Raw genomic sequence first — 25,831 nt, 5'->3', positions numbered from 1 at the left:
CACATTCTTACAGAAGACACAAGGCTCTACGAGATGTACCTGGCCTTGCTGCTGGCCCTTCCTCTGCGTGTTCCCCCTTGCACTCCACTCCCATCACCCTGGCCTCCCTAAGCACTGACCTTTGTGGACCCTGGCCTAGAACACGCTTCCCAGTGGTCTGCTCGGCACATACCCTCCCATCCCTCATTCCTCCCAATCTGCCTCCTCATCCCTATTCTCTGCTTTATTTTCCTCTTTACCACACTGACCACCAAAAGCATCTTACTTGCCTTCCTGATTCCTGTCACCGCTCCTAGAACGTACTCTCCATTAGATCAGGCACTCCCACCCTCCCACACCCTTAACAACAAATACCACTGAACTGAATGACAGGAGCACTGTAAATGGTTACCCAAGGCTAAAACTACCATAGAAAATAAACTATTTCATGCAACATACCTATATTTAAAAGTTGCTTTTTAAGTTTAAGTAGGCATCTTCTATTATTACTTGCTAAACCTGGCAATCTTACTAACTTTTGTGTGAGAATGGCCAAATCCAGGGGATTTGGGGAGGGAGAAGTCCACAGATGTAGTCTGAAGACCCAATGACCTTTTCAGACCTTTGTTATTGGCAAGCCATGCTGATCTGAATTCTGCCGAGCTAAATTTAAAGGGGGGGCGGGGTTAGTGCAGGCCAAGAGAGCCACCAGGCAGGGTGGTCATCTCTACTCTCAAAAGAGGAGTACCTTCTCTGCCCAAATCCCCATTTGGCTCAGTCTCAACGAGGCCCAGCTGCTCACATCTCTCCCAACTTTGTGACTATGGGAACCACTTGCAGCACCATCAGGAGCCTGCAGCCTTGGGCTCTACTCAAGGCCCCGGGCTCTCAGAGCAAGATGCCTCTCATGACTTCTGTGTTACCATCAGACCACATCGAAGTTCTTGGACCCAGGCTATGAAAGTCATAGGCTTAGAGATGTACATTCTCCCTGATTTTCTCTGGTTTCCTAGCTCCTGGGCACCCTACATGGAAAGAGCCCAAGGTTTCTGCTCCACAGACCAAACTTCAAATGACCAAGGTCATCTCTATATAAAATGCTGATACCTAAAGTCATGTGGGTCTTGGGCCCTGAGGGGATAAAAGTTGAACCATAAGGGGAGGCACCAGTAAAAGACCACATGTTTTGGTTTGTCTGGGATGGTCCTCATTTATTTCTGTTCTCCTAGTGTCATTAGGAGCACTGCCCCATTTACTCTCTCAGGGGTCCAAGTCTGAATATTAAGTGATATGGTCACCTGGGTGCTGTGTGCATGCCTGTATTTCCAGGTACTCCGGAGGCTAAGGCAGAAAGGACACGGCCAAGGACAGTCTAGGCAATTTAGCAAGACCCTATTTCAAAATAAAAACTGAAAAAGAGATTGAGATAGAGCTTGGTGGTAATGCACTTGCCTAGCATGTACAAAGGGCCTCAATTCAAACCCCAGCACATCCTCCCAAAAAAAGATATGGTGACCCTAGGCGCGGACCAAACTGAAACTGATCACTGTGCCCTCAAGCCCGGGATCTGCGAAAGAGGAGGGAACAGCCGTGTAGGAGCAGCTGTGACCAACCCAGCCAGCTTGCCCCCAGAGCTGGAACCAGGCAAAGGACATATCTGAGCAGGAGCTTCCAATATGAAAGCTGAGGAGGTCAGGCTGCTCTCTCCAGATCCCCCAGCTCTGAATTCTAAGAGCAGCTGTGAGGAGGTGCTTGCCCTACACTCCCACCCCAGCTTGCAGAGCACATGCAGGTCACACGTCTCCGGAGTTCCCAGGCACAGATACATCCTCACATTAGGGTATCAACTAACTGGAAAGTAGGTCTTTGATGGGACAGAGAGAGACGCAGGTCCTGCTCCTCACACAGGTCATATCCACACCTCTGAACGGTCTCCATCTCCTTCCCAACCCTTAGGCAGGCCTCAAAAGAGGGAGTTCAAGCAGACCATAAAAGGAGCCATCTTGAGGATCCCCTCACTCTGACATGTCCCACACAGCCAGGGGCTACAAGCAGTCTGGCATTGTTGTAACGACCAACAGCACAGCTATTCTTCTGGGTTAAGGACCCTACAACCGCGACTATCAAGTGGAACATTACAGAACTTCAGGGAAGCCAGGAGGAAGGAAAGAAATGACACAGTATGCCCAGACCAGCTTTGGCTTAAGAAAAAAAGAAAGACAGCAGGGTGTAGTGAAGTATGCCTCAAAGCCTAGCACACAGGAGGCTGAAGCAAGAGGATCACAGGTTGAGGGCAGACTGGGCAAGATCCTATCCCAAAATAAAAAGAACTGGGGAAGGATCTCAGTGTGAAGGCTCTGGGTTCAATCTCCAGGAGTACAGAAGAAGAGAAGGAAAAAAAAGGAGCCCAACTAGGATCCAGGAGTATCATCTACGAACACACCGTAAGAAGCCACAAAGTGAACATGCCAGAGTACTCAGCACCTCCTGAAATTTACAAGAAAAAACACCCATCAGCACACCACCATAATACAAACCTAAACATTTCAGCATATTTAGTGCAATAAAAACATAACATTCAGCTCCCCTGATCCCACATTTGTAAGGTTTCATGCAATACACAAGGTGTTTACTGAGATGTTCACATGGGCTGAGCTGCAGCTCCAGAAGATGACTCAATGTTTCAAATATATTCTCCCCTCATCCTTTCTATTCTCCCTCTCTGTCCTTTCTATTTCCCAATCTCATCCATTTCCAAGGCCTCAAATGCAAACCCTGCAGTGCTATCTTTCAAACTGTTCTCACAATACTGAATCACAAGTCCCCACAGATGCCCCAACCATGGCGAACCTCAAAGCACTGAAAACTCTATTAATTCAAACCCATTACCCCAAGCCTACCCTTTAAAATCTTTTCTTCTAAGCTGTATGCTGGTCTCTGTAAGTGGCACTGCCACCTATTGCCCATGAAAGATCTTATCTTTCCCCATGCCATCAACTCTTATATTCCTAGAACTGCTAAGTCCTACAATAACTATGATGAAACTTCTGAGGAACAGTGGCCTTACCATTTTAATTCCTCCTGCATGAGGGTTCCAAATTCTCTAAATCCTCACCATTACTTACTAGTCTGCCTTCTTATTACAGCTGTCTTAGCAGACATGCAGCATCTCACTGTGGTTTTAATTTGCATTTCCCCAATGGCTAATGATGTTGGGCATCTTTACATGTGGTTTTGACCATCCATAGATCTTCTTTGAAGCCATATCTATTCAGATCTTTTGCCTACTTTTAATGATTACTTACCTTTTTATTAGAATGGTGGAAAGGCATTTTATATGTTCTAGATACCGGCTGCTTGCTATAGTTTGGGTCGTAACTCCCTCCCAAGGGCACATGGGTAAAGGCTAGGCCAACAGCCTGTGATGTTATTAGGAGGTGGTAGAACCTCAGACAGAGTAGTCAGCTCACTGGAAGCACGTCCTTGAAGGGGATATCAGGACCCCAGCACTGTCTCTCTGTTTGCTTCCCAGCTGCCATTAGGTGACCAGACGTTCTCTGTTATGTTCTCTGCCACAGGCCGCAAGCAACAGGCTCCAGTGACCATGGACTGAAACAGTGTGCCCAAATAAAGCTTTCCTCTTTTTTAAGCTGATTCTCTCAGGTATTTTGCATTACAGACAGAAAGCTCACAGGTTGCTTATCAGATTAATGATGTGAAATGTTTCCCCCCCCATTCTCAATTTATTGATAGCTTCCTTTGAAGCACAAAACTTTTAAATTTTGATTATGTACCACTTCCTTTTAAATTTTATCACTTACTGTTGATGTCATGTCTAAGAAAGCTTTGCCTAATAATCCAAGGTTGAAAAGATTTATCACTATACTTTCATCTAGAGTTTTACGGCACTCTTACATTCATGTGTATAATTTTTTTTTTTTACTTAATTATGGCACATGACGCTAGGAAGGAGTCTACTTTATTATTTGCCTGTGGGTATCCAGTAGCTTCAACTCGATTTGTTAAGGAGACTATTCTCCCCCCATTGAATTATTTTGGTGTATTTGTTGAATATCAATTGACCATAAATATGAGGACTTATTTCTGGACTCTTGATCCTATTCCAATAAGACCTATGTCCAATTAATCCCAGTACCTCACTGACAAACTGGACGTAATAGCAAGGGAAGAACACAATGCCTTAATCCAGACTATAGCTTTGTAGTAAGTTCTAAATCTAGTAACTCTGAGTTCTTCAACTTTATTCTTTTTCAAGACTGTTTTGGCTACTTTGGGTCCCCTAAGTTTCCAGATGAACTATAGGATTAGCTGGTTAAAGAAGTATATGTAGGATTTTGACTGGGATTGCACCAAGTCAACAGAGCAAATGAAACTAATTATTTTAACAACATTAAGTCTTCTAATCCATGAACATGCAATGTCTTTCAATTTACTCACATATTTATAAATTTCTCTTAATATTTTACAGTTTGGGGGTAAAAGTTTTGTTCTTTTGTCACATTTATTCTGGGCATACTGTTCTTCGCTCTATTATAAATGGAACTGCTTTCTTAATTTCATTTCAAATTTTTGTTATGAAGTATAAAAATAAAATTGATTTTTATGTGTTCATCTTATATACTAAGCCCTGGTGAAATTGTCTATAAGCTCTAATAACTTTGTTTTCTTAGCTACTATCAAAACCAGAAACAGTCCTTTTCTATTCCAATTTGAGTGCCTTTAATTTCCTTTGCTCCAGCTAGAACTTCCAGTATATCATGTTGAATAGAAGGAGTGAAAGCAGACATCTTTATCTTGTTCCTGATCTTAGGAGGAAAGTAGTCAGTATCTATGTTAAGTACGATGTTAGCCTAATCCTAACATAGGCCTAATGCCTTTTATCAGGTAAGAAGTTCCTTTCGATTCCTGGCTATGGTGTATTATATCAATTGATTTTCAGATGTTAAACCAACCTTGCATTCCTGGAATAAATCCCACTTGGGTCATGGTGTAGAATCCTTTTCACATGTTTGTGACATGTGTGAAATTTGGTTTGTTGCAGACTTTTATATCTATATTCAGAAGGGCTATTGGTCTATAACTTGTTTCCCTATGTGTCTTTATCTGATTTTGCTAACAAAGTAATACTAGGCTCAAAGAATAATTCGGGTGTGTTGAGTATTTAATACATTATTCCATTTAATCCTCACACTAAATGTTTGAAATGAGCACTATCATTGGTCCCATTTTCAAGTGACAAAGTGGAGGTTCAGGAACATTAACTTTCCCCTGAGTACACACAACCAAGGACTGAAAAGAGCCAGAATTTGAATCTAAATAACCCTTACTCCTGCATTTGTACCATCACAGTGAATGCACTCCAATGGGCTGACTAGCAAGCCTCCTTAAAAAATCAGCCAGCCCTAAGCAGATTTTGAACCCCGGCAACTCATCCTAATGACCAGCTCAGTAAACTCTTATCCAGTTAACTGCTCCCCTTAAGTGAATCTCTCATGATCAACAAAGTCATCATAGAATAATCAGAGGAAGAAATAATTTTTAGACATGTAAAACTAAACCCAGAATCTACCTGAAAAAGTAATGTGTACACATACATACACATTTATACAACCCCTCACACAAACATCTATAACTTAACATCTCAAAAAATCTTACAGAAATAGTGTTAGTTATGTACTAGGAAAAAATAATTGTCAGAAACTAGCTTTCTAGGGCTAGTACTACTGCTATTAAGTTATTTTCATTCATAACATCTTAAGCATAGGGTCAGCATGGTTATAATGGAAAAGGGTAAACATGGGAGTTGGGTACAGCTGGTCTTATTTGAAGTTTTGTTTTCATGAGGAGGTCCCTCAAGATAAAAAGATCTAAGAAAAAACATCCTGGTGCTGTATCTTGTTTCTTATCTATGAAATTAAAATAGCTGCCCTCATTATTTCATGTTGTGAATGTGATAAAAATCCTAAGAATGTAGGAAAGAAAACTTTCTAGTGATAAAATATGGACTTATTACCATCTCCAGCTTCTACCAATTCAAAACATTTTTGAGAGTCTGACATGTGCTGCAGGATACTGAGATGCCAAAGCCATAGTACCTGCCCTTGGGGTGTTCTCAAAGGAAGGACACATACAGACAAACATGGATGGGGACAGACACACAAACACACATGCGCGCACACACACACACGCCCCCTACAGCTAAGTCTAACAGTTCTCTCCACAATTTTAAAAACAAGTCTGGGGGCTGGGGATTTAGCTCAGCGGCAAAAAGCGCCTGCCTGGCAAGCGCAAGGTCGTGAGTTCGGTTCCCAGTACCGGAGAAAAAAAAAAAAAAAAAAAAAAAAAAAACAAAAACAAAAACAAATAAAAACAAGTCTGACAAGTACTTTGACAGATGGTTAAACAATGTCCTATGGAAACACAAAAGAGAAACCAACTATGTCTACCTGCAGCCATTCAGACAGGCTTCAAAGAGAATGGACTGTTGTTTAATAACACCTTGAAGGTTCAGTAGGAGTTTTAGACAAAAAGCAAGCTGGGGCGGGGGTATGGCTCAGTTGACACTTCACTTGCCTGGCATGTGCAAAGCCCTAGGTTCCATGCTAGCTCCACCACCAAAAAAAGAACACAGGATAAGGGTGTCTCAGACCAAGAAGGCTGATTCTCCCTGTTCCACTATTTACCTGGAACCAAATCTGCCTTCCACACTAGACAGGCAACAATGTGGGCACAGAACTCTAAGGGTGCCAGCACAAAGTATGGGTAAGAGCTCAACTTTTTGACCCTAAATGACTGTATTTCACAGCCTGGTGCAATCACCGGTTGTGTTACCCTGGGCAACTCATTAAAGTTTTCTGGGTTACGGTTTTTCATCTGTAATATGGAAGTAATAATAGCAACTATTCCTATGATGCTATGAGGTTTAAAGTGTTTAGAATAATATGTACCACCTTGGAGGGACTAGGAGAAATAGTCATTATCATGATGATGAATTCCTGTCACAACACCTGTTCTGCCCGTCAGTCCAGGCCTTGCTAAGATTTGTACATTTCAAAAGGCCCTTATCACAAGGCCTGTGTTCCACCCAGCTGACAATTAATTCTCCTCCCTGAGCCAATCTTCATGATTGCTGCCTATAGATATATGAGGTCTGAGAGAATGCTTCCCAATATACATAGTTTACAACCCAAGTAACGTAAAGAGCATCCTGCATAATCAGGATTGTATCACCACTGCATTTTGTATGTTGCTGCGAGACAGAAATATGAGGACACATCTTTGCAATAATGGTTGAATAAACATGCAATCCGATACCTCACATCTGACATATCATTTTCTCCAATACCTTTTTCACAACCAAATGTGTTTAAGGCTGTTGCTACTGTATAGGTACAAATGTCTTTATCAGGACATTAATGTGCACCAAACCTCTCTCAATAAAAGCAGTAATAAACAACAATCTTTTCTAAGCTGTCACGGAAGCTACTGTGTTTGTAATAGAACCATTCATCTAAGAGACAGTTGCCAAAGCTCATCTCAACAACAACAGCAAGCACATCACAGAACACTAGGGCAGCCAGGGAAGAGGGCAGGTACAACTGAGGCCTCTCTAAAATGTTGGCAGACCTCAGATTATTAACATGTTAATAATTAATATGTTAAATATTACCCAGAAGCTGCAGAGTTTAGGGGTGATCAACTGCATTTCCTCCAGAGCCTAAAAGTTCCTCTGGATTTTGTGAAAAGAGTAAGATTATACAAAAATTTTACAGCAAATGACCAATTCACTGCCTGTGAAAAAACAAATGGCTACAAAGCTCTAAAGAAAATTTTTAAATAAACTGAATGTCCTGGATAATAAGTTTCACCGCCACACCTTTCAGGCTGTGTTCTAAAAGGCCAAAAGGGAAAAGGACAAGACTTTAAAGAGATCATATCCACATGGGCTTTCATGAACAAATTTGACATTATGACTCACCTGGCATGAAAGGATCTGAGGAGAGGGGAGGTTGGCAGATGGAATAACGTGAAATACATACGTGATGAAATATAACTAGGTTACGATCAGGTGAGAATTTGTAGCTCACTGTAAGGTTCCCAGTGTGTTTTTTTCTAAACTCACCTACCTCTGCCCAAAGGCAGCACAAGTAGATTACTTACCAGAGATCTATTACAAAGAATAACAGGGTCACCAGAAAAACTACTGGCATTTTTAAAAAGAGGGCCCTCCCAAACCTGTAGGAATAAACCGAGTTCACCCTTGAGCGGAACAATAAACTTGGCCCAGCAGAGATGTGGCTCTGATCGCCCTGTTTGTGCTATGAGCCCAGGGACATCTGAAAATTGGGTGTGAATGCCTTCCTCTTTGTCCTCTTCTTTGTCCTTAGAATAATGTGACTTTTACTCTGGACAGCTGACTGACAGACCCAAGTGGCTGGGACACCTGTTAACCTCCGGGACCAGTGTCCTAAAACCTATAATAAGAACACCCTGTTCTGCTTCTCCACCCCAGCACAGCCACTGTGACCACCTGTCCCCCAAGCTGCACCCCAGCAACCCTCACATGGAAGGGAGGGCTGCTTTCTGAATCCCACGATCCTGCCCCATGACCCTGTCTTGGCTCCTGAGTGAACCCCAGTGGCCCTAGGCAAATAGGGTTTGTGTTCCAATTCTTGGTGCTTTTTCCTACATGTTTCTTTAATAACACTTCTCACTCAGAGGAACAAAATTAACTAGATATAATTATCTTTTTTCCTGACTCCAAAAGTAACATATGTTCCCTATATTTAAAAATCCCATTAATACAGAAACCTGTAATGGAAAAATGACTCTCTTATAATCCCATATCCCTGTGGCAAGCACTAGGTTGCTGTCTATTTTTTTTTCTAAGTTCCTCCCACACCACATATTAATACATTTAAATGAACTAGGATGAATGTTTTCTAAGACAGCACCCTTACTTAGAAACTAACAAAACACTGCTATCATTATTGTAATAATGATACTTTAGATTTTTAAAAGACAGCTTTAGGGGCCGGGGATGTAGCTCAGTGACAGAGCACTTGCCGGTACTGTGCAAGGCCCTGGGTTCCATCCCCAGCACACAGAAGGAAAAAAGAAAAATATACTTGAAAGTCCCTTAGACTCAATGGAATGGGATACAAATAAATAATAATAAATACAGATACACTTTCATGTGGAATGGAAGGCCATGGCCACCGAGGAGTCAGGAAACGAGGCTCAGAGAATGGGGGTGGGTGGGGGAAGACTAGAGAGACAGTGTCAGAATCCAGGTCTGTGCTGCTAACACACAGTCCATCCATCCCCTCCTCCTCTTTGATGCTGCAGAGCTGCTGCTATGTGACTTGATGCAGCTTTGCCCAGCAACAGGCTCCCATTGGTCTCTTCCATCATTTGTGACTCTGACCAGTGAATCTGCCTTGGATCTCCCCTTACCCTATTCCCACCCTCTTCTCAGGTAGAAACACTGCAAAAGGAGGGTGCAGTCAAATTCCTTCCTTAACTAAACACCACTCCAATCTCAGAAGCTTAATCCTGTTCTGTGGCGCCAACATGTTCTTTCCTACCTTTCCAACGTACCCTGAAGAGGCTGAAGCACCTCAGAGTATTATTTTTAGAATCAGTTCAAAGCATTTTTTCATACATACTTATGTTTTCTCAATACTATTGAGCATTGGGGAGAAATACACTAACGAGCTTGCCCCTATTGTTCATGGTAAGAGCTTCTAAGACTTGCCCAGTGATGTCACAGGTAAGTATAATTTGGGGCCAGCTGAAGAATCGGGAAGAATTTGGAAAAGGAAGGTAGGGAAGGTTAACATTTTCTTTTTACACCAAGTTATACCACTGTTCTATTACCTGATTCTTATTAGGGGCCACACTCTTCATTTCTATCACACTCTTTCTATTCATAGCCATAGTCATGTCCTTCTCAAAGAAATCCCTTCAGTATTTGGGTCACCTTGGTACCTTATTTACAAACTCACTTTACTACTGTGAACTTCAACATCAAAGTGATTAACCAACCCAATGTTGATGAGCCTCAAGATACTTTATTTCCTCATCTCCAATGGCCATCGCCCACACTGACGTCAGCTGACCACATTTATGGTCACACCTTGAAACTCACCACTGGAAATCTCGACATTTGTAATCTCAAAGGCTGCCTCTCCTGAACATGCCCATGACCTCCCATCCTGCCACCTCTCCTCAGGGCCTCTGGGCAGTAGCCTGTGGCCAAATCCCTCGAATTTCACCTCATCCCTTTCCCCATCTAAACTCTTGAAGCCATTCACTCACTAGTTCCCAATCCCTGACACCATCAAATTATGGATGAATTGTGCCAGCAGGCTTCCTTGAAAGGAACACTCTCTACTTTATACGAAGTTAATACAAAATGGATTACAGAGTAATCAAAGTCAAATAATAAGCTATATAACTTTTAGAATTAAACAGAGGAGAAAATCTTCAGGACCTGCGTCTGGGCGGTCACTTCTATGAATTGACACCAAAAGCACAATCCACAAAAGTGGAAACTAAGAAATTAGACCTCATTAAAAATCAGATCTTTTCTATACTGTGAAAATTATAGTACTCTGAAAAAAGAGAACAAAGAGGGAATCAGAAAATGGAAAGATATTCCTTGCTCATGGGCAGGAAGAACCAACACCGTGAAAATGGCCATACTCCCAAAATTGTTGTACAGATTCAATGCAATCCCAGTTAAAATACCACTAGTATACCTTACAGATCTAGAGAAAACATTCCTAAAGTTCATCTGTTTTGTTTTTGTTTTATTTTGTTTTGTTTTGTTTCTGGTACTGGGAATTGAACTCACGACCTCACGCTTGCCAGGCAGGCACTGTGCCACTGAGCTAAATTCCCAGCCCCCTAAAGTTCATCTGGAATCAAAAGAGGCCTAGAATAGCAAAAGCAATCTTGGGAAACAAAGGAAAGGCAGGAGGCATCACAATTTCTGACTTAAAATTATATTACAAAGCCACTGGGATAAAATCAGCATGGTACTGGCACAAAAACAGACCTGAAGATCAATGGAACAGATTAGAAGATACAGATACAACCACAAGCACACTCAGTCACCTATCTTCGACAAAGGGGCCAAACATGTTCAATGGAAGGAAGATAGACTCTTTAATAAATGGTGCTAGAAAAACTGGCTTTCCACATGCCGAAGACTAAAACTAGACCCATGTCTTTCACCATGCACTAAATTAAAGTCAAAAATGGATCAAAGATCTAAATATTAAAACAGAAACACTAAATTTATTGCAAGAGAAAGTAGGTAAAAATTTTGACAACATTGGGGTAGGCAGAGAGTTCATGAACAAAAACCAAACTGCACAGGAAATACTTCAAAGAATCAACAACTGGGATCTCATCTTACTGAAAAGTTTTTGCACATCTAAAGAAATCACCAATAAAGTAAAAAGAAAACCCACAAATTGGGAAAACATTTTAGCCAACCATCCCTCAGACAAAGGACTTCTATCTAGGACATATAAAGAATAATAAAAAAAAAAAAAAAGGCCCCCCAAATTCAAAGATCCAATCCAAAAATGGACATCTGAGATGGATACACACTTCTCTAATGAAGAGATATTAATGGTGAATAAATACATGAAAATATGTTCAACATCATTGGTCAATCAAGAAATGCAAATTAAAACAACACTGAGATTCCATATCACTCCAGAAAGAATGGCTATCATCAAGAAATCAACCAATAACAAATGCTGGAGAGGCTGTGGGGAGAAAGGAACCCTACTCCACTGCTGGTATGAGTGTAGATTGGTGAAACCACCATGGAAATCGATTTGGAGATTCCTCACAAAACTAGGATTGGAAGTCCCATGGAGGTTCTTCACAAAACTAGGATTGGAAGTCCCATTTAACCCAGCTATTCCCCTTCTCGGTATTTTCCCAGAAGAAATAAAGACATCATACCACAGCAATATATGTGCACCCATGTTTACAGCAGCACAATTTGTTAAAGCTAAATCTTAGAAACAACCCAGATGCCCATCCACTGAGGAATGGATAAAAAAGATGTGGGTTTTTTATACAATGGAGTATTACTCAGCTTTTTAAAAAGATAATCTCGAGGCTTTTATAGGTAAATGGATGCAACCAGAGACCATACTCCTAAGTGAAATGAATCGGACCCAGATGGGTAAACATCATATTGTCTCCCTGGTGTACGAACCTGAAAGACTAGGTAAAACTCAAAACGTACAATAGATGATAGGAAAGGGAAAGAAATTGCTCAAAGGAAGGAATGACTGGGAAGAGGGAAAGAAGAAAAAAGAAAGAAGGAATGCAAAATATAAATATATGTATGAATAGCTGCGATAACTGTATTGCTGATGTCTGATGGTGTATTGAAATGAACAGTTAATGATTACAATTTTTTATGTTCTGATCGATTGTGCATGCTTGTGTCTGGTGGTCTGAGCAATTGATTTGAAGGTAACAATATGCAATGGAATTGCAATGGTGAACTCCTACCATCCTGTCTAATGAAACTCTGTATTATCTCTAGTGTTTTATCGAAGAATTATTTTCTTATTCCCTATAATGGTTTGAGCAATCTTTCATTCTTACATCTGGTAATCTGAGCAATGTAGTTGAGGATAGCAATATGTAATGTAACAACCACTGTTGATTCATATTATTTTGTCGTGTCCTCTTAGATCTTATTTTGTCCCTGTGCCTCTTACATCTCATTTCCAATATCATCTATACTAAGCCTGCTCTACTTTCAGGACTTAAATTTTCACTGAAGAAATAAATCACTAGACTTTCCCTCAACCCATCATCTCCTATCACGCATCTGAGCACAAGAAGCCCCACTGTCTTTGTTGCTTTCATCTTTGGTTCCACCAAACATATCCCCAAGTCACAAACTCCACACCCCAATTAACTAAATGGCCTCGTCTCTCCACCATCCTAAAATAAGCCTTCTTTTACCATGTCTATCCTTTAAGAAAGCACGGCTCCTTCCTGGCAAACCACACCTCTCCACAACTGACCCATGGAAATGCCCTTCTCAGAGAGGAAGGACACACTGAATAATCAAGCCACTCATTTCCTGTACCAAAACCTTGCAAGGACTGCTTCAGGTCTTAGTCTCATGCTGGACTTTGTTTCTTTTACTGACTATAAAAAATGTGGTCTTATCTGCTTCAGGACCCAGACTGTGTGTGGCTCTCCCACCTGGCCACTCACCCATATCACCCAGGGAGGTTTTGGAAATAAGGCCCCCTGCTTCCCTGAGCTTTTGAGTCGGTATTTGACCTTTGTTTGAAGCTCCCTCAAATGTTTCTGTGGATGACTTTCAGGCTGAAGAACCACTGACCTGTCTCTTTCTTTCTGAAAAGGGTAACTAACCTCTTTACTCTCCCATAGGTACAGACATTCCATCTGAAATCCACACCGGTTCTGCCCTTGCTAAATTGTGAGCCTGCACAACACAGGCCATTATCACCCATGCTCACACCTTAGACATCACTTCCTAATGGTGAGTCCCCAAACAACCTCTGCATCTCCATGCACCCTGCCTGAGCTCCAGGCATGAATTTCTAACTCCCTACAGGCCAGGCCCATGTGGGTGGGCACCTGGTACCTCGAGCATGTGATGAAACTTCTCTACAAACCTGCTTCTCCTGTCTCCACTCCCCATCCTGTTTCACAGTCCACCACCCTTCCCACCACACAGGAGTGGAACCCTGGAATCAAATTCCTCCTCCTCTTTCACAAATTACATCCAAGTGGCCAGTTCTGTGGGTTCTCTCTCTCTGAAACTGCCACCAGAAATGCCAATGCCCAGCACAGGCACCTGCTCACCCACTGAACTATTGCCAATAGCTATCTAACTTGTCTGTACACTCACAAGGTAACTAGGCAGGATACAGGCTAAATCATGCCTGCTCTCTGAAGCCATCAAAGTGGCTTTGCTCTGCCCTGTGAGTGAGCAGCACACCTCAGCAGGGCACGCATCTCCATGACACTGCACCTGCCACACCTTCGGCTCCTGCATCACTCCCCCAGGACATACCCTCACTTTTAAGCACATCCAAGCTACAGTCTTTCAGGCCAACCCTTCCTTTATCATACTGCTTCCCTCTGCCCAAGGTCCTTCCCGTCTCTGTCTCACACCACAGTGTCACTAAACCTGAGCTCCAGAAATCATCTAAAGTTATGTGCAATAACCATGTAACTACACAGAAATAAACATTTTTTCCCCTGGAGAGAAGATTCACAATCTCCTGAAGATTCTCCAAGGGATCTATACGCCAAAGGAAGTTAAAAACCGCTAAGTGGTCTTTTCCCCTCAAAGCTCGAAGTCTCTCTCTCCAATTCTGTCTCTCTCACTCATTCATTCTCCAATATGTACATGTGACTTCTTCAGTCATAAACAATCACACTTTTACCACCAAACTGGATCTATCTCTAGCACAATATATATTTCTTTTCATGTCAATACTGTAGTTAACTCTGTTGAGTAGTTTGGTTGTAAACGTCAGCTCCACAAATTATTTGCTGTGTGACCTTGAAAAAGTAATGACCTTGCTGGGCTTTGGCTTCCTCGGCTATAAAAGATGAAGATAATTATGGCACCTTTATCATTAGAGGTGATGATGAGGAATAAAAACAATACAATCTAAAGCAATGGTGAAGTACTTGGCTCACGGTAGCTGCTCAAATAGGTCATCCATCTGAATTATTTTCTCTGCTGTCCTCAGTCACAGTCAAAGCACAGTATGAGCCCTCAGTGAATGATTTACAAAGTCGTGCCTTCCTGAATCCCAGGGTTCATCCACCGCCATAGCAAAGCAATTAAAAAGTATAACTTGGTAATAATTTAGCATTATTTTCCTTTTTCCTCGCTTATGACCAATTCTCGAGCCATCTTTAATTGCCTGTTTTTTCATCCAGATTGCACAAGGGCTCGCACCTTGTGCACAAACCATTGCATGCCCCCCACACTCTAAGCTTCCCAATCAAAATGCCGATGACGCTGGCTCTGCAATTTTCACAAACCAAAGCATTTCAAAATCCCCCATTACTCATCTGTTCTGAGGACTCCAGGATTAACCCTTGCTTTCCTACTGTCCCTGCCTGGAGCAGAAAGTCTTCCTACCTATTCAACAAACATTTACCAACACAAACTGCAAAAGCCAGAGGATCTTCCATCTTAAGAAGACAACAAAGACCTTTCTCTTTTCCTCTGCCCCCTTCTAGCCAAGCCCACCAACAGCAAAGGCCCTTGGGGATCAGGGGGCTCTCTGACCACCTTTCCCTGTTTAAACCAGTAATTCAACTCATGTGCGCACAATTCAATAAACACTGCCAACGCCTTCTGCATCCCAGGCCGTGAAATAGAGCCTGCAGGAGACAGCCAGGGCTTCTGCTTTAGGGAGCTCACAGCTGCTCTTGTAGGGGCTCAGCTCCTGGGTTTCACATTTCTAACCAATCAACCTGAGTCAACAGGTTAGAAAGAGGAAACTGAAGATGCCATGCAGTGTTCACCTGCAGAAGCAGGAAGGACTCATTCAGCCCAGGTCCTAAGGGTCACTTTTCTGGGCCTGGAACTTGCAAGGCTGATTCTACAGCCCTTTGCACATCAGGGCCTCTGGGGACTTCGCAGATACAGTCACCTTCCTGGTCCTCAGAGACATGCCATGAGAGCGCACTCTCACACTGCTGAGTCCTGCCCAGACTGCTTGTAGAATGCTAGGGCACTAGAACCTTTCTGACATCTTCCTGGCCACTGCCAGGGCCAGCCTTGTGATCTGGGACTCTCCCTGTCTTGTTACTTGAGATGCTTTCTTCCTGCCAGCATCGCCCCAGCTGTCCTGGACTTCAGTGACCAAGAACAGACTTCAAAAGGCGAAGTGGAAGGTGACCATCTTCAAAGAGCCCTCCAGCTTCTCAGAAATCTTTGGCGCCCAGCCCTGACCTCAGGTCAGTTTCCTGCAAATGAACTTGTGACAGCTCCATGAGGGTAGGGACTGTGTCTGTCTGATTCACTGCTGTCACTGACAACCTCAAGGACAGGACTGGAATACAGCTGGTGCTCAATATCAATTTGCTGAACGAATGTAGAATGGCCTCTATCAAGGAAAGAACAAAAAGCTCAAGGGAAAGATCCTGGGCTTCAGAATCAGACATACTTGGATTTGAAATCTTCTAGTGATATCATTTACACTGGCCAAGTTCAAGTACACCATCCCTTCTCAGCCTCATCTTTGAGCAGCGATCATAACACCAACATCACAGCATTGTGAGCAGCATTAGTTGGAAATGACATGTAAAGCTTTCAGCACAAAACAAGGTAAAGAATGCATCTTTGTTTTCAGTTCATAAACACGTAGCTCTCACTGAATGCTAGATGCTGTTCAAACATGGTAGGAGGGGTCACAAATTGGAATTAGTTCCTTTAATACCTGTAACAATCTGGTGAGAGGAACTGAGCTCATTTGCTGCTGAGGAAAGTGAGACACAGAAAGGGGAGGCAACTTGCTCAAAGCCTGAAACCTAGAGGTACAGACCCAGGATTCACAGTAATTACAAAGCCCGTTAAGTCCTATGGAAAACAACCAGTGAAAGCTGGTTTGCGTCCTAACCCTAGTTTGATTATGGGAGATATTTCAACCACATTGCAAGACTGGTGTTTCATTCACGAAAGACACAGATCCAGGTATTCCCATGGCTTACCGCTTTGCTCTGCCTTGTAAACTATGGCCTACTCCCCTGAAATCCAATTTTGGAGAAGTTTTGGATAAGAACTTCCCTCTCATCTTGTCCTCCTGCTACCTCCTTCTCCCCCATCATCTACCAGGAAAAAAAAGCACAAAGCAATGCAAAAAGAAGATAAGAAATGAAAAAAGCAGACAGACAGAAAGAGAGAATGCCCAAAAGAACAAACATCTGTGCCCCTACAAACAAAGACAAAGGAGGTCTCACCCCACCACAAAATAAACTGTAAGAACAACTGCTACACATTTGGGAGCCCAAGGCCAAAGCGATCTATCCACATAGAGACGAACTACATAAAGTCTCAGCCCCTCTGAAGACCAAGGTAACAGAAAGAATTAAGCCATCTCCTGCAATGGACGAAACCTCATCATAAAGACAGCTTTCCATTCCTTCCCTTTGAGACTGCATTTGCTCTACTGCCAACCACGAAGGAAATTTCATTATAAAATAAATCACTCGACCTTGCTTCTCCAATGGCTCACGATAAGTGACATCACAAAGCACTCTACAAATGCTCAGAAATATCAGAATAACCCCCTTGCAGAAAAAACACTCGGTATTTCATGAAAAGACATTAAATTATTTTGATTTCACTGCATGGAATTCCAAATGCTTTCAATATTTTCATTTTTGAAGCCCTTAGAGGAAAAGTATGCTCCTAAGACCTTAAGAACCGCTGCTTTCTGGTCTGGTTTGTGTCCTGAGTCATGTATACATGATGGAGAACAGGCCAGAAGCCAAGGAACGGTAGCTCTGGCCCCACACTGCTCTCATGACTCTATTCTCAAGTAGCTGGAGCCTCGCTGTGCAGGCTCCCCAGTCAACTTCCTCTCATCCTCAGGGTCCCTGAAGGTCAGAGCTTTCAGACACTCTGGCCAGTTAGTTCCTCTAAATGAGTCCACCTTCCACAACCCAACTTAAGCACCATGTTTCCTTCCCAAGTAGCAGAACTCTACCAAGTTGATCAAAAACAGGGAGTTGGGTGGGGAAGCGTTCTCCCTGGCAAGGTTGCACAGCCAGTGCAGCCAGTCAGGAAACTAAATCCTGCCGGCTTATACACTATCCCTGCAGAAAATCCCATACTCAGTAAGACCAGGCTGCCCAAACAAGTTGTAATTCCTAATGTGGCTGGCTGAAAAGGACAACCTCATTTTAAATCAGAGTCAATAAATAAATGTGTTGACTTGAAAGAGAATCCATACCTCAAAAGGGTATGCATTCAGAAAGCACTCAGAATCTCAATTACCCTGGGTGCTACAGACATGTTCCCGCCACCCGGATCATATTTGCCAATAAATGACTGATCACCTTGCTGGGTTACAAGTCCCAAAATCACAGCATCTTAAAATGGAAAGGTCTAGTGAACACACAGACATCATCTACTTTACCACCGTTTTTAACAAAGGGGCAAAAAAGAGATTAAGACCCAGAGTAAAACTGCTCAAATTCAGTGACAGAATAGCTCAAATCTGAAGTTTCTCACCATTCATCTTCCTAGCCTGCTGCCTCTGAGATACAATTACCAACAGGAACACTTACACAATTATTTTCACATAAAAATATTTTTAAAATTAAGTTGGACACAATTGGTTAAATCTACCATGGCTGCTATTGAAAAAGTAAAATCTCAATGGGAGAACGAAATAAAGCTGGAGTTGACAAAAACTAACTTTTGCTCCGAATTGTACTCTCAGCCCCAAAATTCACTCTAGAGGGGAAAACGCCTTTCCTGGTGCAAAGTGAAATGCAATGTTATTCCCAACGAGGCTCTCCAATTGTGTGCCATTATTTTACATTAGAACAATTACTGGGTAAACAAATGGCAGTTGTACAAGGTAGTTTCCTAAAGCCACCATTCACTATACCTGATATAGTCACTTTCTCAGAAGGTTCAAAGGTCAAAGCACTCTTTTTTGCCTTAAAAAGAGAGAGGAGATACGTCTTTAGGCGTAAGGATGAGCCCCTGTGAGCAAAGAGGCAGGCTAAGAAGAGCCCAGAAGGGAAACAAAGATACCCATGACCCTAAAACTTTCTCCCCACAGCAGCTGAGGTATTTCATACTGACTCCATTTCACTAGATATGAAGAAGCGTCTCTGACTACGAAACGTGCTATGGGAGCCTAAAACAAACGCCAAAGGTTTGAGTCCTCCGTCTCCCCTGTGTATGGCAGGCTGAGAGACGCCAGTGCTGCAGAAAGCAAAACTGTCCTTGTTTCCATTACATCATCCAAGTTGGGGGGAGGGTGGGGCGGGGGGCACAGCTGGTGGCAGCTGCACTACCATCTGCTTTCCCCTCCGCAGTGTGCTACTTTGAGCTGTAGCCTCCTACGGCTCCTGATAGAGGAAGCACAAGATTAAAGGCACAACACCCTATTATGGAAAAGAGTTCAAATTATTTAGGAATAAATCACTCTTGTGATAAGTTAACAACCTCAGGTAGGTTGTAGAGCCGGTTCTCTTTGAGTTGAGGTTATTTGTTTGCATCTCTTTAGACCCAGCTACAGTGCAAACTCTGTCAACTCATTGTGCCCAATTAGACAAGCAGAATGTACAAGAGTAACCACCTGCCATCTGCTTCCCAAAAGGTAGGCAGCCAAAAAGTGCAGGTCTGCAGCTGGGAGCATTTACAGAAACCAGGGGGAGGGTGTGCAAACCCAGCAAGCAAACCTCTGACAAGTGGATGGGTACTTGCTGCTCCCCCTGGAACCCTAACCCATCTGGTTAACTGGTCTTGCCCTCTACACGATTGGAGTTCCCTTCAGAACAAACTGTGAGGCATCCATCCCCCTGCAGAGAGGGAGAGTGCTAAGGGGAGCCTGGGTAGGTAATGCCTCTCTGGCCATTCAGCTGCAAACTGGCAGCAAAGCTGAGTGAGAACAGGATGGTTAGAGGTCTGATCAAGTTCATGAGCATGTTTTTTTTTTGTTGTTGTTGTTTTGTTTTTCTCCGGTACCGGGAACCGAACTCACGACCTTGTGCTTGCCAGGCAGGCGCTTTGCCACTGAGCTAAATCCCCAGCCCCCATGAGCATGTTTTATCTGGCCTGTACAGCGTTGTTTTTTTTAAAAAAATGCCGGCTTTTTAAAAAGAGTAGATCTCATATGCACATTTAGGTTGGATGATGGGCTCATTCTGGGGGTAAAAGAAAATGAGAGATTTCCCAGCAGCAGGGCCTCAGTTCCCCACGGCAGAGTGACCACACTCCCTTTAGACTGAGCCTCTGTACCGAGGGACCTGTCCGCACCCTGTGGTTTCTGCATACTCCACTGTAACTACCTGCACTGCTACCTGGACCTCGAGAGCTTCTGATGTAGCACCACTGCACAGGCAGAGAAGAAACGCCCAGTGAGTAATTCCCCAGTGGGCCCTCATTTATACCCCTCTTTAGCCAAGCCTCGGTTTTTCGGATGAGCAACTATAATTCTACAAGATCATTCAATCCAATCCAATGAAAAGACCTCATGAGAAGGCCAGCTGAATCTCTCCCCTGCCACGCAGCAGGTTGTGGTATTTCAAAGCAGCGTTCCAGGCCACTTACCATACATTTTGCCTTCGTCTGATAAGATGATTTTCCTCCTCCCACATGGCGGATAGATAGCCAGGGCCTCCTGAAAGCTCTGCTCAATGTCGGGGCTCCAGACCCCTTCCGCGTCATTGTCAATCGGCTTATCTGCAGAGTCACTCATCCTTTCCATGTTTTCGGCAGGGCTCTCGCTGCCGCTCCAGCTGCTGGGCTCAATTTTGGCGGTTGGATTTTCCAAGCCGAAGCCTGGAGCCTTTTCAAGAAAATAAGCCTAAAAGAGAAATCACAAAACAGTATAATCACTAAATAGTATAGGCCATGGTAATTACAAACATACTGTTTTTGCTAATTCTGCTGCATGCTCTGCAGCTACCCGCCTTGCTTGGAGAATAACTCCTACTGGAGACTATGGAATTTTGAGATCCAAGTGGCTTTCTTCTCTATGTGGCATGTTAAGCACTCATACAGAAATGCAATGGCAGGCAAGGCTGGATAATCTTCACAGATGAGAGGAAATGTTTGCCCAAGAAGAGCACTCATTCCCCAGAGCTGCAAGTTTGGAGGTATTCATAGGAAAACCATTTATTAAACGCTTACTATCTACCAGGGCACTTAGCTCGATGACAGTCAAAGCTCCATAGCAGAATGAGTTGTTTATAAGAACATCAAGTAAAATAAAAGATGTCAGCTTCATCACAGCAACTGGCATTCTCCCTGAAATGTCAAACCGTCTCAATATGAGATCAACAACAAGCAAAATGGTTGGCAGGAGCCAGGAAGGAGGAGGAAGACTACTTGTTGCCACAATTATTCGTCCTACTGAGTCAGCAGTGCCACCTGACCTGGACATTTGCAGTGATCCTCGGGACTCAGCCTGTACTGTCAGGTCACTTTGCCACTCTTCTAAACTACAACCCTGAGGCAAGGCCCAAGCTGTCCCCAGTCCCACCTTTCCTACAACAGCTACCACAAGGGCCTGGAGCACTTGTAGAAATGGTCTCCACCTACATGATGCACTTCCCTTCATGGTGTGGCCTGCTCTGAATTCCTGACCACATGAAAAGAGCTGGTTGAGGGGTGAGCTTTACTTTTCTGTGGGACTGTGAATTATACAACCAAAAGTAATCTTTCTCAAAAATGTAGTCCCCTTCAATTATGCATGTAACCTATGGTCAGAAACGGATAAGCTTTCTGAACAAATGTCACACTGGCATAACACCACTGTGAAAATGATCTAATCCGGCACTCCCTGCTGTCCTGAACACTAACATATCAATATTCCTTTGTTGAGAAGCCATTAGGTCATTAACTCAAAGTCCTCCCCAAAAGAGGGGGAAGAACTGTTCCTACAGACGGATGGCAAAGGAGAGCCAGAAGCCTGTATCGGGAATGCATTGTGTGACCACTGTTCCTCCCCCCCACCCCCTCAGGTCTGTACAATATTACAACAGAGGCACCCAGGAAGAAAGCAAGTGCTGGTGCACTTCCACAAGCGGCTCACCCCTTTCCTTCTCTCTCCAACTGAATCTCCAGTCCTCCCCCACTGGGATCCCGTCCTCCCCCACTGGGATCCCGTCCTCCTCCACTGGGGATCTCAACAGAGCCCGGGTGGGGAAACTCAGGGGAATGCTACACAATTAATGCCTTGACCAATGGGTGCCTTTGCTTCTCTTTCTGACATCTTTTTGGATTTGGTAGCACCTAGTTTTAAAAGGGAATTTAGAAAAAAAAAAAAAAAAAAAAAAGACTTCAGGTTGTGTGCCTTTAAATGCTGCCCCTGAACTATCCTTCAGAGAACCTGTGAGCAAAAAATTTACTGCTCTTTACCAACACATGTACACTTACATGGGACTTTAAAAACTGCCAAATGCTAAGGTCTAAATTATGCCACCAGAAAGTATTTCGTGAATGACCCCCAGATGAACTCCGCAATGCCTGCAGTGTGGGTCTTTTGAATTCTCAAACTATTACATTTTGTATTGGGATCTAAGAGTCTTTTAAAGTTCAAACTGAACTACTCACTACCCAAGAGTCTGCTTAAGCACCACAGCAGCTTATTGGAGAAATTACAAGAACAAGAGGAACTCTGGCAGAGGTTAGCCCACCCTCTTCCCAAACAAAATGAAAATAAAAGCAAAACAACACACACATACAGAACCCCAGGCCATGCCTTGAACTCTGGGTGTTCACAACAGAATCAATTCACTCCAGGGAACCACATTTTAGGATAAACAGTAAACCAGACGTGGTGGCGCATGCCTGTAATCCCAACACTCAGGAGGCTGAGGCAGGAGGATCACTAGAAGTTCTAGGCCAACCTGGGCTACATAGTGAATTCAAGGCTAGCCTGGACTACATAGTGAGATCATGTCTGGGTAGCGGGGAGCAAACGTCCCTGGTGCTCTGCTACTATATAACGAAGGGATGGAATCCAAGGCAGTGAGAGGTGGCTGAGGGGCCAGACCTTTGTTTGCCTAGAGAGAACATACCATACAATTAAAAGCCACAGAGTAACCAGACCAGAGGGCACCAACAACCCCCACCCAATGCTTCAAGTCCCCTCTAAATCTCTCAACAGCTAGCCCCCATGACTGCTGGAACACCAATGACAAAGCCCACTTCCTCCTCAAGACTGCCACCTCCACACTGGCATGCCGAAATTCTCCCACCCGTCAAGTGAAAAGTCATTTCCTGACTAACTTCTACTCGCCTACCCCTTGAAGGTGTATCCATCCCTTAGAGGAGCCAATCTCTCCCAAACACTTAGGGATGCCTGGGACAAAGCCCAGGCTCTGGTTTTCTATTAGAGAGGACACTACTGTCTCTTTGCCCCCAAATGTACTTCCATTTGTCCGCAAGTGTCAATCAATGGCACCCACAGCTGGGCTTGGGATGCCTAAGGCCTCCAAACTCCCACCTCCTGAATCCTGATTCTTATGTAATTGGTTTCAGAGCTAAAATTAGGAGTTTACATTTATTCCTATCAAATTTCATTATTTTTCACCCTAACCAGGGGGCCACAGCAGGTAGGATCCCTTTAAACCCTTACTGTTAAGACCTTTGTCCTCAGACACTGAACAGCCCCTGAAGAGCCGTCTGCACAGGGCAGGGCAAGGCCATCTGTGGACGCTCCCAAGCAGACTCTGAGACAACACGAGGGAAGCTGCTCTGCTAGCTGAGCTGTTCAGCAAGGGCTGCAGAGCCGCCAAGCAGAGTCCTGCAGACACCCCTCAAGTTACTTCCATGGCTGGGCATCACCGCCCCTGGCTGTCTGGGGAAATGCAAGATCACAAGCACTGACTGACTGTCGCATCCGTATTCAGAAGTATAGACACTATTCTAAACACTCCGATGTTTTGATTCACTTACGGCAAAGTGAAGAACTCTATCCAGGCTCTTGCGATTTGGTTGACTGTGCCTCAGCAGGATGGAATTACCTACTCTGGATGCAGCCCAGAAAACACCAGATACATAATCCACAGTTACTCAGGCTCATAGTTTTACAACCCAATTGTAAGATGAGGCCCTGTATGGGCAGTTTCCGATCACAAGACTGGTGCTGGCTGAGAAACACTCCCTGTCCTGGATACAGAAATAACCATTCTGGCATTCTGTGCCTCAGCTCCAACTCCACCTCATCCTGGAAACTGTCCTTGGATCCAGTGGCTCTGCGAGTACCAAACACACTTTAAGAGTATCCTAAAAATGGGTTGATGTCTCCAGTTCCCATGTATTTTCTGAGTAAGGGTGTCTGTTTTCCTTCAGTTCAGTCCATGAAGAACAACACAGTATTGAAGGGCTGGGAGAATCTTGGTGTGGGTGGTATTAAGACAAAAACTGATCTGGGTTCCAAACCTAGCTCATCCAAGAGCCATGCAAACCAAACTGGGTTAGTTAATCTCTCAGAAGCTCAAGTTTTCACCAGTAAAATGGAGATAATTAAATTTTAAAATACAGAACCATCATTAAGGGGTAGAAAGACCCACCCCCACACGGCTACCACAGTGATTCAGTGAGATAATAAAGGCACTCTGCCACCCATAAAACAATGAACAGGCCCTGACTGCAAGTCCATCTTCCCTAGATAGTGATCTGTGGCTCCTAACGCCAAACTACCTGCTAAAACTAAGATGGTGAGAAAAGGCTGGTACTTCCCCTCATGGTTCAGTTTGGGAAACCAATTTACAAAGGATCTCCTTAAGGTCTTTAAGATGATTACACAGAAAATTTGAACTGGGGACAAATGCCTTTATTACCAGCACACATCTATAACCAACCTTTTTCACAGGTTCAGTAGTTTTCACATTCTTAAGGGCAGGGTAGTTCAGTGGAGTGAACTGTCCACAGAACACCTCCAAGAGAAGAAAGCAGACAGGAAGTTTTGTTTGTTGAAAATACATGTATATTCTGCAGCCCCATGTGCCTCAGTTTCCATCATGAACACTTCCTGAAAGCTACTTCTTTCCTGAAGTTCTTCCCAGTCATACTACAATAAACTCTAAAAACAGCTGTTACCAGTAATTCAAGTATCCTGCTCGCTGCCCCAGCAGACACACTCCGTAAATGGATAATCCTTTCACAATTCCCACTGTCAATTTGAGAACAGTCACAAGAGTCCAGGAAAATGATATCATATGTGCTCTGGGCCCACACACTCTATTCTGAACAGCTGGAGATAACGGGGGAGAGCAGTAGATGTGTGGCTTCTGATACCACCTGCACAGGTAGAAAGCGATGAGGTGGGATACAGGGACCTGCTGCTCCCAAGAGTCTGTCCCAATGCAGCATCTCTCCCACTTACAAATGACTTAAAGACTTTTAAATAAAAGGGTTAGTTTTTAATGATTAATGAAATGCCACTGAACATTTGGGTTCACCAAGCAGTCCAGCTTTTGTTTTAACCAGTACCTTAATGGTCTCTGATAGATGTGATCTTTTTATATAAGGGAGTAGTGCTCAGCCATGAAGGAGGATAAACTGGAGGCTTTTACAGGTAAATGGCTGCAACTCGAGACCATACTCATAAGTGAAATAAACCAGGTGCACATGTGCAAACATCTTACTGTCTCCCTAGTGTGAGAAGCTGAAAGAGTAAATAATGTAAAAATAATGTACAAAATGCATAGTATGTACAATAATGTACAAGATATACAATGTAAAATGGAAAGAAACTATTCAAAATGAAAGAGAAACTGGGGTGGGGGAAAGGAGAAAAGAAGGAAGCAAAAATATATATAAATATATAAAATATATATATGTATATACACACGATAGTGAAGGTAGTTTTACTACTAGTTGCTCTTAATTCACTGAAAAGAAAGGTTTGTGCTAATGTTGTTTGGACATTTAAATCCCTATACCTTGTACTCTGAGTAACTCATTTAAAGATAACAATATGTGATGCATTAACCATTGTTACCTTTCTATTACCTTGTTTTGAAATTTTTTCTCTTTAAAATAAGATTTCAAAAAAATAGACTCTGAGGCACCAGGAAAAATCAGGGCTGG

The 25,831-nt window shown here is 43.3% G+C and overlaps 1 protein-coding gene across 10 annotated transcripts in view; it reads right to left on the bottom strand.

The window, feature by feature from the left end:
• Tead1 (TEA domain family member 1 (SV40 transcriptional enhancer factor)) overlaps positions 1–25,831 on the bottom strand; it is a 174,714-nt gene that overhangs the window by 141,390 nt on the left and 7,493 nt on the right. For all 10 annotated transcript variants that reach the window (XM_013511983.1, XM_013511981.1, XM_013511974.1 and 7 more), the window contains one exon: positions 20,339–20,594. In XM_013511983.1, the coding sequence (XP_013367437.1) occupies positions 20,339–20,495 (157 nt within the window). In that variant the 5' untranslated portion in view covers positions 20,496–20,594. Of the gene's footprint in view, positions 1–20,338; positions 20,595–25,831 lie in introns of those variants that run through there.

This window comes from Chinchilla lanigera, unplaced genomic scaffold (genome assembly GCF_000276665.1).
Source record: "Chinchilla lanigera isolate Chin_1 unplaced genomic scaffold, ChiLan1.0 scaffold00013, whole genome shotgun sequence".
Taxonomy (NCBI): domain Eukaryota; kingdom Metazoa; phylum Chordata; class Mammalia; order Rodentia; family Chinchillidae; genus Chinchilla; species Chinchilla lanigera.
The sequence above is the reverse complement of the archived record's forward strand: the minus strand, read 5'-3'. Positions and strand labels throughout refer to the sequence as shown.